This window comes from Mchenga conophoros, linkage group LG5 (assembly GCF_057382185.1).
Source record: "Mchenga conophoros isolate Kocher_MC1m ecotype Shallow Benthic linkage group LG5, M_conophoros_male_GT1.1, whole genome shotgun sequence".
NCBI classification, from domain to species: domain Eukaryota; kingdom Metazoa; phylum Chordata; class Actinopteri; order Cichliformes; family Cichlidae; genus Mchenga; species Mchenga conophoros.
Genome location: NC_140530.1, coordinates 21,417,999 through 21,430,817, shown reverse-complemented (window position 1 = coordinate 21,430,817; position 12,819 = coordinate 21,417,999). Strand labels below are relative to the sequence as shown.

General features: G+C 42.2%; 1 protein-coding gene and 1 pseudogene across 2 annotated transcripts in view; both read right to left on the bottom strand.

Moving 5' to 3' along the window:
* The window catches only part of LOC146574483 (inter-alpha-trypsin inhibitor heavy chain H3-like), a 30,807-nt gene that overhangs the window by 17,884 nt on the left and 104 nt on the right, over positions 1 to 12,819 (bottom strand). For both annotated transcript variants that reach the window (XM_085274166.1, XM_085274167.1), the window contains exons 2-12: positions 11,488 to 11,648; positions 11,252 to 11,356; positions 10,838 to 11,000; positions 10,620 to 10,730; positions 9,793 to 9,921; positions 9,561 to 9,677; positions 9,284 to 9,452; positions 9,085 to 9,195; positions 8,749 to 8,930; positions 8,461 to 8,640; positions 8,248 to 8,369 (exon numbers count right to left, since the gene is read on the bottom strand). In XM_085274166.1, coding sequence (XP_085130292.1) covers positions 8,248 to 8,369; positions 8,461 to 8,640; positions 8,749 to 8,930; positions 9,085 to 9,195; positions 9,284 to 9,452; positions 9,561 to 9,677; positions 9,793 to 9,921; positions 10,620 to 10,730; positions 10,838 to 11,000; positions 11,252 to 11,356; positions 11,488 to 11,648 — 1,550 coding nt within the window. The remainder of the gene's footprint in view (positions 1 to 8,247; positions 8,370 to 8,460; positions 8,641 to 8,748; positions 8,931 to 9,084; positions 9,196 to 9,283; positions 9,453 to 9,560; positions 9,678 to 9,792; positions 9,922 to 10,619; positions 10,731 to 10,837; positions 11,001 to 11,251; positions 11,357 to 11,487; positions 11,649 to 12,819) is intronic.
* LOC146574484 (uncharacterized) lies at positions 706 to 2,836 on the bottom strand (annotated as a pseudogene).

Sequence of the window (12,819 nt, the reverse complement as noted above, 5' to 3'; positions counted from 1 at the left end):
TCCCAGAAACGACACAGAAAGTCATAAAGTCAAAGATAACTTTTAAAAAGACCAGTATAGGCCCTGAGGCCCTGATGGAAAAAAAGACTACATTTCCGCGAAAATGACGTCACTTCCGGTTTCGGGCAGGTAATGGCGGAAATGCAAAAGTTCGCGCTGACGTCTATTCCAAAGTAGGAAGTGTTATGAACAGCTGATCGGATCGGCAAAGCGTGTTTCTGGAATATTATGTTTTTGTTCCTGCAAGCGCTTTTTATGCAGTTTTTACAAAGCTATATGTGGAAGGAAACCGTGACCTAGGACAAGCTGATGGCATAAGATGTAAGTACAACTCCTCCGGTTTCATATGCAAAACAAATTATTGCGCTAGCTTACGTGATTGCAGAGCTACCGGGATTTAAAAATAGTTACGTAAAACAGAGCGTGCCCGCTCCGACCGGCTCTAAAGGCTTAACTAATTGGTGTGTGTTATCTGGCTTCATGGATAGATAGAGTTGGGTGTCATCTGCATAGCAGTGAAAATGTATGCTATGCCTTCTAATGATACTGCCTGTATAATGTGAACAGATTTGGTCCTAGCACTGAACCCTGTGGAACACCATAATTAACCTCAACGTGTGAAGAAGACTCTCCATTTACATTAACAAATTGGAGTCTATTAGATAGATATGACACAAACCACTGCAGCGCAGTACCTGTAATCGCTCTAATAGGATGTTATGGTTGACAGTATCCAACGCTGCACTGAGGTCTAGTAGGACAAGCACAGAGATGAGTCTACTGTCAGAGGCCATAAGAAGATCATTTGTAATCTTCACTAAAGCTATTTCTGTGCTGTGATGAGCTCTGAAACCTGACTGAAACTCTTCAAATAAGCCATTCTTCTTCAAATGATCTGTAAGCTGACAACTACTCTTTCAAGAATGTTTGATATGAAGGGAATGTTAGAGATTGGCCTATAATTAGCTAAGACAGCTGGGTCCAGAGATGGCTTTTTAAGTAATGGTTTAACTACTGCCAGCTTGAAGGCCTGTGGTACATAGCCGATTATTAGAGATAGGTTGATCATATTTAAGATTGAAGCATTAGTTAATGGCAGGACTTCTTTGAGGAGTCTTGTAGGAATGGGGTCTAAAAGACACGTTGAAGGTTTGGAGGAAGTAATTACTGGTAACTCAGAAAGATCAATTGGAGAAAAAGAGTCTAAATGAATATCAGTGGTATTCAAAGTAGCTATAGATAATGTTACATCTGTGAGATGATTATGGTTAATTTTTTTTTCTAATGGTTAAAATTTTATTTGTAATGAAGTTCATGAAGTCATTACTAGTTATCGCTAAAGGAATGATTGGCTCAACAGTGCTCTGACTTTTTGTCAGCCTGGCTACAGTGCTGAAGAGAAACCTAGGGTTGTTCTTATTTTCTTCAATCAGTGATGAATAGTAAGATGTTCTGGCTTTGCGGAGGGCTTTCTTATAAAGCAACAAACAATTTCTCCAGCAACAAACAATTTATCCAAATAATGATCTTCTAAATTTGTGAAACGCCATTTTGTCTCCAGCTTACGAGTTATCTACTTTAGGCTACGTGTTTGAGAATTATACCACGGCGTCAAATACTTCTCATTTGAGGCTCTATTTTTCACAGGAGCTACAGTACCCAGTGTCATACATAGTGAGGAGGCAAAATTATTAACAAGATAATCTACATCTGTTGGAGTAGTGTTCAGATAGCTGCTCTGCTCTGTGTTGGTACAGGGCATTGGAGATGATAACACCGGATGGATTATATTATTAAACTTAGTTATAGCACTTTCAGAAAGGCATCTACTGTGATGAAGTCTACTCCGCACTGCTGTGTAAACAATTATTGTAAATTTAAACGTAATCAGGAAATGATCAGACAAGAGAGGGTTTTCAGGAAACACTGTAAAATGTTCAGTTTCTATCCCATATGTTAACACAAGATCTAGAGTGTGGTTAAAGTGGTGGGTGGGTTCTTCTACATTTTGAGAGAAGCCAACTGAGTCTGATAACAGATTAAATGCTGTGTTGAGGCAGTCATTTTTAGCATCTACATGGATGTTAAAATCACCCACAATAATTATTTTATCTGAGCTGAGCACTAAATCAGATAAAAAGTCTGAGAAATAAGACAGAAACTCTGTGTAAAGCCCAGGTGGACGATAGATGATCACAAATAAGACTGGTTTTTGAGTTTTACAGCTAGGGTAGATAAGGCTATGCATCAAGCTTTCAAATTAATTAAAAGTCAGTCTGGGTCTTTGGTTGATTGATAGGCTGGTGTGAAAAATTGCTGCCACACCGCCCCCTCGGCCTGGTCTTCGAGGTTTCTGATAGTTAGAATGATTCGGGGGTGTTGATTCATTTAATCTAACACAAACATCCTGCTGTAACGAGGTTTCTGTCATGGTTGGCTGTGTGGCAGGCAAGCAGAAGTGGTGGACCCAAAATTGCAGGACTCTTGGAGATGGGAATAAACTGAAAACGTAGCTTTATTGCTGGAGGAATGATTCACGAAATAAAACTTACAAAAACAAAACTCTAAACCGAGGTGCTGGAGGACAGGACATTACAAACACACAGCAAGTTGAGGGTACGACGCGACACTGACACAGAGAAACACAGGGCTTAAATACACAGAGGGCAGTAATCAAGGGATGAGAGACAGGAGGGGAACACACCTGGGAGAAATCACAGCTGACGAGACAGGGGAAACGTAAACTGAGCACACTCACATACGACACAGACCTTCACAATAAAACAGGAAACTCAGACACATGGAACCAGACAAGACATTGAACTAAACAGATAGTTAGTATTTTGCTCCGCCTCTGGAAGGAGCAAAATAGAACTAGTAGGCCCGCAGGCCTCTGGCAGGAGCAGAACAGAACCAGCAGGCACGCGGGCCTCTGGCAGGGACGAAACAGGTTGCGCTGGCTTCTTTATGTCCAGGGATCCAGAGTTAACTGAATGCTGATATCTAACCTCTGGGGAGGCCCCGGAGAGAGTAAAAGTCTCAAATTTAGCCAGGTCTTGAGGAGCAACGAAAGTCTATGTGGGGGCATCCTCCTCCTGAAAACGAGTAGGTGGAACTGGCGACTGAGGTGCAGGCCGTGCTAAAGGCTGAGGCGCTGGAAATACAAGAGAGTGCACTGAGGTCGACTGAGCTGCGAGTGACTGGAGAACAGGAGGAGACTGAGCTGCAGAGGACTGAACTGGGGACCGCTGGGCAGCTAAGTGAGCTTCTGGCTGGACAGCTAAGCGAATTGAGGGCTGCTGGACTGCGAAGTGTGATGACTGCTGGGCAGCTGACTGCACTACCTCAGTGGAGTTTTTAAAAGACTCGGGAAATGCTGGCTCTTCAGCCTCTAGCGGTCCAGACTCTGCTGAGGGAGGACACGCAGACTCTGGGGAGGCCCTGGAGATTGTGTCAATATCTACAACATTACCACTTGAAGTCTTCAAATGAGTGTCAGTAGCCCAAGAAACGAAACATTCGGGCGCACACTGAACAGTCTCTTGAGGTGGCAGTTCAAAGAACCGTCCGCTGCTGCTGTTGCTGCGGAGGCCTCGAAGTGGAGTACTGCGAACGAGCAAAGGCCGCTAGCTCCCGAGCCTGAAGAACCTCCTGGGCTTCGTGCATCTCGTCAATTAAGCTCATGAATCCCTTGAGTTGGCAGAGATGTGGATTCCCCTCAAGGATTGTTCCGATAGCGTTTAATCCGATCGCCATCACCTTAGTATCCTTTGTGTGGGAAATCCGCTTCATTAGGGCCATGACGCGGGCGAGATCGCGTTCCCGGGATGAGTCCGCTGGGTCCATGTACTGGTCGCGTCGTTCTGTCATGGTTGGCTGTGTGGCAGGCAAGCAGAAGTGGTGGACCCAAAATTGCAGGACTCTTGGAGATGGGAATAAACTGAAAACGCAGCTTTATTGCTGGAGGAGTGATTCACGAAATAAAACTTACAAAAACAAAACTCTAAACCGAGGTGCTGGAGGACAGGACATTACAAACACACAGCAAGTTGAGGGTATGACGCGACACTGACACAGAGAAACACAGGGCTTAAATACACAGATGGCAGTAATCAAGGGATGAGAGACAGGAGGGAAACACACCGGTGAGAAATCACAGCTGACGAGACAGGGGAAACGTAAAATGAGCACACTCACATACAACACAGACCTTCACAATGAAACAGGAATCTCAGACACATGGAACCAGACAAGACATTGAACTAAACAGACAGATTCTCAAACAGACGGGGTGACACCATAGACAGACAGATACAGACGCAGACCGAATATAACACGTAGAACTCAAACAATAATAATCATGATAATAAATTGGAAAATGATAATAATAAACTTAAAGCGCTGGGTTACCGACCCAGGACTATGACAGTTTCTGTAAGGCAGAGTAAATCGATTTGCTGATCACTTATTAACTCATGTACTAACAGAGACTTGGAAGAGAGAGACCTAATGTTTAATAATACACATTTCACTGTTTTAGTCTTTGGTTCAGATGTGGATCCTGTATTGTTCTTTATTTGTGATTTTTTTATGTTTAAGTTGTTTTTTGCTGGTTTTTAGTTTGTTTTTGTCTGTTTGGGAGCTGACACAGTCTATACGGAGATGGGGGTTTTGGGGGAATAACAGGAGGAGAGAAGCTGCAGAGAGAAGTGTAAGACTGCAACTCTGCCTCTGGGTAGTCACATTTTGGGGGGTTTAATAAATTTGGTCAAATTTCTAGAAATGAGAGCTGCTCCATCCAAAGTGGGATGGATGCCACTATCTATGAAGCCTACATCATTTTTTCGACACCACTCCGACAGACAGCAATTTAAGGAGAACATGTGGCTAAATATGTCACTCCTAGGTCTGATTGGGAAGGGGACCAGAGAAAACTACAGAGACATTGTTTTGGCAAAGTTATACACGGATTCAATGATTTTAGTGACCTTCGATTGATGTAACCGGGTGTCATAACTGCCGACATGAATTATAATTTTACTGAATTTACATTTACCCTTAGCCAGCAGTTTTAAATTTCCCTCAGTGTCGCCTGCTTTGGCCCCTGGAAGACAACTGACTATGATTGCTAGTGTCAGCTTCACATGTCTCAGAACAGAATCGCCAATTACCACAGTTTGATCCCCGGCAGGTGTGTCGCGGAGTGCGGAAAAACGGTTAGACACATGAACAGGTTGGTGATGTACCTGGGGCTTTTGTTTCCTCCTCACCGTCACCTAGCCGTCCCATTCCCCTGTTGCTCGGGGCCTGCCGGGGGACAGCTAGCGGGGCCTGCGCTACCTTCAGCTGCACCGGCTACAGGGGCCTGGCTACCTATGGGTGTATCAAGAGTGCGAAGCCAAGTCTCCAATTCAGTAATCCTAGCCTCCAGAGCTGCAAATAGGCTACATTTATTACAGGTATCATTACTGATAAAGGAGGGTGAGGAGTAACTAAACATCTGACACAATGAGCAGGAAAGTGCAGGAGGGACAGGTGAAGAGGCCATGCTGCTAGCGAGTCAGCTATAAGCTAAGCTAAGCTAGCGAAACAGCAAAGACACAGTGAGTGAATACTTTGGCAATAAATTAGGGAGGTTATAAATTAGGTAATCTAAAAGTTTTAATTAAATTGCTATCCAGATAAGCTACTCAAACACACCACGGTGTGTTGGAACAGCAACAGGAAGTGATACTCTACCGCAGAGAGAGTGAACACCAAGTGACAGCGCCATTGCTACATCAGGAAGATGGCCCCAACTGACCGCATGCTCAGTGAATACATCAGGCAGCAGAAACCCAAGAAAGAGGAAGAAGAGCACGAACCATCATGGAAGGATAGGATCCTGCACAGTATGTACCACTGGCAGATAGAGGAGGTGGCTGACAACCAGAAATCCTATCAGTGGCTGGACAAAGCTGGACTGAAAGACAGCACAGAGGCACTAATCATGGCAGCACAGGAACAAGCTCTGACCACAGGATCCATAGAGGCTGGGGTCTATCACACCAGGAAAGACCCCAGGTACAGGCTGTGTAAAGATGCCCCTGAGACAATCTAGCACATAACAGCAGGGTGCAAGATACTAGCAGGCAGGGCATACATGTAACGCCATAACCAAGTGGCCGGCATAGTATACAGAAATATCTGTGCAGAATATGGCCTAGAGGTCCCGAGGTCAAAATGGGAGACGCCCCCCAAGTGTTGGAGAATGACCGAGCTAAGATCCTGTGGGACTTCCAGATACAGACGGACAAAATGGTGGTGGCTAACCAAACGGACATAGTGGTGGTAGACATAGTAGTGGTTCTTCAAACAGAAGAAGATGGCGGTAGTGATAGATGTAGCAGTTCCGATTGACAGCAACATCAGGACGAATAAACATGAGACGCTTGAAAAATACCAAGGTCTCAGAGAGGAGCTCAAGAAGATGTGGAGGGTGAAGGTAACAGTATTCCCAGTGGTAATCGGAGCACTAGGTGCGGTGACTCCCAAGCAAGGCGAGTGGCTCCATCAGATCCCAGGAACAACATCGGAGGTCTCTGTCCAGAAGAGTGTAGTCCTAGGAGCAGATAAGATACTTCGCAGGACCCTCAAGCTCCCTCTGGTAGAGGACCCGAGCTTGAAGGATAGACTGCCCGCAGGTGATATGTATATATGTACACTCAACAAAAATATAAACGCAACACCTTTGTTACTGCTCCCATTCCCCATGGGATGGACGTAGAGATCTAAAATTCATTCCAGATACACAATATAACCATCCCTCCCAAACAGTGGTCACAAATCAGTCCAAATGTGTGGTAGTGGGCACATCTGCTATATTGAGATAATCCATCCCACCTCACAGGTGTGCCACATCAGGATGCTGATCTGACATCATGAGTAGTGCACAGGTGTACCTCAGACTGCCCACAACAAAAGGCCACCCTGGAATGTGCAGTTTTGTCTCACAGCAAAATGCCACAGATGCCACAAGCAATGAGGGAGCGTGCAATTGGCATGCTGACAGCAGGAATGTCAACCAGATCTGTCGCCCGTGCATTGAATGTTCATTTCTCAACCATAAGCCGTCTCCACAGGCGTTTCAGAGAATATGGCAGCACATCCAACCGGCCTCACAACCGCAGACCTCGTGTAACCACACCAGCCCAGGACCTCCACATCCAGCAGGTTCACCTCCAGGATCGTCTGAGACCAGCCACCCAGACAGCTGCTGGAACAATTGGTTTGCACAACCAAACAATTTCTGCACAAACTGTCAGAAACCGTCTCAGGGACGCTCAACTGCATGCCCGTCGTCCTCATCGGGGTCTTGACCTGACTCCAGCTCGTCGCCATAACAGACTTGTGTGGGCAAATGCTCACATTCGATGGCGTCTGGCACGTTGGAGAGGTGTGCGCTTCACGGATGAATCATGGTTCACATTGTTCAGGGCAGATGGCAGCTGAGAATGTCCCAGTTCTTGCATGGCCAACATACTCACCGGACATGTCACCCATTGAGCATGTTCGGGATGTGCTTGACCGGCGTATACGACAGCGTGTACCAGTTCCCACGAATATCCAACAACCTCGCACAGCCATTGAAGTGGAGTGGACCAACATTCCACAGGCCACAATTGACAATCTGATAGACTCCATGCGACGATGTGTTGCACTGCATGAGGCAAATGGTGGTCACACCAGATACTGACCGGTTCTGGGTCCCCAGACTCCCAATAGCGCAAAAAACTGCACATTCCAGGGTGGCCTTTTGTTGTGGGCAGTCTGAGGTACACCTGTGCACTACTCATGATGTCAGATCAGCATCCTGATGTGGCACACCTGTGAGGTGGGATGGATTATCTCAATATAGCAGATGTGCCCACTACCACACATTTGGACTGATTTGTGACCACTGTTTGGGAGGGATGGTTATATTGTGTATCTGGAATGAATTTTAGGTCTCTACGTCCATCCCATGGGGAATGGGAGCAGTAACAAAGGTGTTGCGTTTATATTTTTGTTGAGTGTATATATGTATATTTTTTTAACATTTAAAGATGTTATTTCAAGCTCAGTGAAATTCTTCACTTTTTTTTAAATGTGTTCAATTTGCTGTGCCTTCAACAATTAATAAATTAAATTTATGCTGCCATATTTTCGAAAGTTAAAGTTTTGAAATGATCACATGAGGAAAGGTAACATATACAGTATTATACTCACTCTTTGTCTAGAAGCTGTTTAACTGTGAGGTATGCCCAAACCCTCTGGATATGGTCATCAGACACTGATCCAGTCGATTCCACACTTTCATTTGGATTAGAGAATGTTATTCTTCTATTACTCTGTAACAATTTAAATGCAATGTAATGTCAGTTGACATAGAAAATGGATTAAGAAGAGTACTCCTGATGACTCCTGTGGATTTATCCTTACCGAAATGGCCATAACTTGAGGGGTGAAGGTTTCAATGTTATTATCTGTGATCTGTCCGGCCACCACAATCTCAGAACCATTATAATACTGACTGAAGTTAGTCTGGGTTAGATTGGTCCCACCAACATAGATCATTGTCACATCTGTCAGTAGAGGTGTGGCCACCTCTTCATAGAAACCCTGTTGACATACAGTGTGGAAGTGATACAAATCATGCTTTTTTTCTTCTTCTTTCTATTCTCGGAGGTTTCAACTCACATAAAAGAAGAGTATCTATAATTTAAATACCTTCAGCTGTAAATCAGCATCAGAGTCTTCATATATCCGCCGTGCCACACCATTATTTTGCAGCGACATTTTCTCAAGGAAATTAAAATTAACATCAAAACCAAAACCAAGACAGTACAGTGGGAATTTGCCTGCAATAGCCTGTCTTACATTTGACTGGATTGTCTCCAGATTTGTCACCCCTGAAAAGAGACAAGACATACCCAGTTCAGCTCAGAAACAATGTAGTCTCATAATTCATAATAAATCAGGACAGTTATTCACAATAAGGTCACAAACACCTCAATTTCATGAAATATTTGTGTACATTTGTTTACAGATGTGCTTTATTATAACCTGAGGTTGGGTCTCCATCTGTGAGAAGTATAAGGATAGATGCTGAACCTTCTCTGTTATGTGCATTCAGCATACGTGCTCCTTGCACCACTGCTTTATTTATGTCTGTGGCTGAAATGCAACAACAACAAAGTCTCAGTACACCATTCATTGGCCAAATGTTTATATTTCAAAATATGTATTCAGTACAAAATCTCACATCCTCTGTGTTGAATATTGCGTGCAAAGTTTTTGGCACTTTCCAGGTTTTTGCTGTTGGCCTGAACGAGTTCTCGCTTCCAGTAAGAAATTATGCCATCAAAAGTGATCAGACCAAAGTGATCATCTTCTGCCAGATCATTCAGAATGTGGATTAATGCGGTCCTAGTCTGGTTAAGAAAACATAATTTACACACATATTTGTTAGTTAAAATTTAAAAAAAAGAAAAAAAGTATAAATAAAATAATATCAGAAACTGACCCTTCAAATACTTTACCTGCTCAATTTTTCTGCCCCCCATTGAGCCACTTTGATCAATAACAAAGACGACATTTTTTGGTATCCGAGGAAGATCAGATGGAGCAAAATGATGAACAAAGTATCCGTCAGATTTCTAAGGTGGAGTTGTTTAAAAAAAAACAAAAAACAACTTGATTGGTTATAGGATTATTCAAGAGGCTTTTGGGTCAAAGTCATACAGTTTTTGTTGCTAAAAGACCAGGGTTTACCTTGATGTGTCCCAGTCCATTATCCCTGTTAACGTCATAAACAATAACCAAATCTCCATTCATACCCTGATCTCCACAGCTGTCACACATTTTCTGTTGGTCGACTGTTGGATAGAAATACACCCACGCCTGGAAACAGAGTGAATCACAGTGTTTAGAAACTTGGAAGAGAGAGATGTCAGTGATTTTATTTTCTGTTTTCCGTTTTGGTCTGATATTTTGTTTGGTCAAATTTTTAAATGAAACATTGTCAGAATTAGTAATTTATCACAAATTAACACATTACTTTACATACAAAGAGTGTTGGAGAAGCCCAACCTTTAGAAGAAAATGAAATGAGATGTGTTCAAGGACCAAAACCTTAAACCAGAGGTCACTAACAGGCGGACCATGGTCCAGATGAAAACACACTGGCCAATTGAATGTGAGTTAATACCACTCCGCCAATCAACTCTGTGTATAATAGGTGGTAAACACTGGACTGTGGGGTACCAACACATCTTGGGCAATTACAAGCTGCCTGAAGCAGTTTGTAAGAACTGACCTTTCCAATTTCTGGATACAAATGGTTCCTAAGACAACTTTTTCAGGTTTAAGGAACGTAGTCTTATGTATATTGACCATGTTTGGCTCCACACACAAAGCAAGGTAGTTTTGTCCAAAGTGAACATAATCAAGCTAATCATCAATGAGCACCTCCACATGTGTATGAGAATTTTCAGCAATCATATGTTCAGTTCTATGTTGTGTGACCAAAATTATTTCAAACTGTCTGTTGTAAGAAAACTCAAGTTTTTTACTGTTTGAGAACTAAAAAAATTCTGTACCTGTTTATCTGCATGTGTTTTAGTAATGGCATTAGCGAGGTCTTTGGTGCTCAGGCCTCCTTTCACATTGATGAAACTGATGCCGGCTTCCTCGTGAATGTACACATCCACCTGGTATTAAGTAAAATAAAACAAATCAAAAGATCTCATCATGTGTGCTGTTTTTTCAGCATTGTTTTCCAAAATAATTAATGAACAGATAGCAATAAGACAGTCACCTTGAAGTCTCTGACAGGCTGCATGGGTCGAGCATGAATTTGCAGCTCGTACTTGCCATGTGTGCGTTTCATCAGTTCCTCATATGTGAGTTCAAAAGTGACCTTTTTGTGAGCAGCCACATTTACAGAGGTCTTAAATTCCTCCAGAGTCCTTCCTACAGAACTAAAGCAGAAACAATAACCATTTCACTTATTTGTAATTATGGCTGTAGTTTGAACCTGAGCAGGGAATAAGGTTAACTCTAATTATATTTTCCTATTTGCATTCGCATTAACATCACTTTAGAGAAATGAAGAAAGAAGAGAAAACACAAGAACAGACCAAACTAGTTTTGAATGACAGAAATATTTTCTTTTTCTTTATCCAAAAGAACACTCAGTGTATTTGTACAATACTTATCATTTAGTTAATACCTGACAAGTCCAGCACTTTCACCACGAGACACAGCTTCAGTGTACTGCTGCTGAGCTTGCTCCTTAGCTTTCACAACACCATCATAAACCTGGCCATCGATAAACCTGAAGAGGACCAAGAAAAGCCCTTGTGTAAATGCACACACTACTGAGTATCCTGTCATTTGTTTTTTATTGTAGAATTCTTTATTTGCAAAAGTCTCTGGATGGTTACACATTATTTTAAATTCACACACATTTGAAATTTACTGATGAAGGCATTCTTGGGAATCTGAACATGAAATTCAATTTCCTTTGACTCGTTCATACGATTGGCCACACGGCTTGTGATGACAGTGGTGGCATAACGACTGGTCACTGTGGAGTTGATGTGGAAGCTGTAGACATCCCAGTCATCCTGAGCAAAAAAAAAAAACAAACAAAAAAAACCTGACAGGCTTAACAATTCTCATTGACTGACCAGTGTTTGAGCACCCGCTCCTTCAAACATCTCTGCATGTCATTGGCTGATTTCACTGGTTCATTGCCAGGTGTTTTGAGTTTTTTGTACTTTGAGGTTTTCTTTTTTGAATTATCTGTTTAATCCCTGGTATGTTTAATGTTTACATTCACTTTTTACATTCTTTTTGTTTGTGTCTCCTATATGATATACTTAACTGACATTTTTTATTGTAACAACCAATGATTTATACAGGAAAATAATGACTATTAACAAGGTTGCCCAAACTTTTGCATCCCACTGTATGTATGTATGTATGTATGTATGTATGTATGCATATACATATATGTGTATATATATATATTTATGCATTTATTTATTTATTTTCAGCTTCCTTTTTCACTTTATGCTTTAGTTTTGTATTTTTGCAATAGCCTAAAACAGCTCACGTTTAGTTCCCCCCTGGCCTAGGCAACTCCCTGGAATTGCCATGACCCCCCTGTCTTGGCCCGTGGCTGGGCAAAGATGAAAACTGTTTTTGGACCCCATTGTTTTCCTTTTGTTCCATTCATCTTGTTAGTCTCTGTATGTCTGCATTTTTTCTCACACTCCTCGCACTCAGGGCATGACAGTTTTTCACATGAGAAGGGGGGTTGATCTCCTAGACTGACCGTGTAAACAGAATTTTTTCAAAGTCCAACTAACATTACATGTTTTTTAAAAAAATGGACGAGAATAATTAACTTAATGGAACAGATCCAATTTTGCCTTAATCTAACACTAAACAAAACAATTATAACCCCAATCTGTATGTTAGTTTCATTTCTAATTTGAAGTGTGACTGCTAGTATTAATATGTAAACTCTTCACAACATTTCTAATACAAGACCACACACATGCATTCACATGTGACGCATATGAAAAGCATTAAATAACACAGACGACAGAGAATCAAGGGAATCTTCAAGAGCTCAGTGTTCAGTTAACAAAAAGATGTTAAGAAACACAGAGACAAAATGAGAGTCATCTCAGATATCTTTGAGAGATCTGTTAAACTGAAACATCAGTGGCATTGGTAAGATGAAGACAGAAAGATTCTGTTCTCTTGAAGTGATGCTGTATCCCTTTT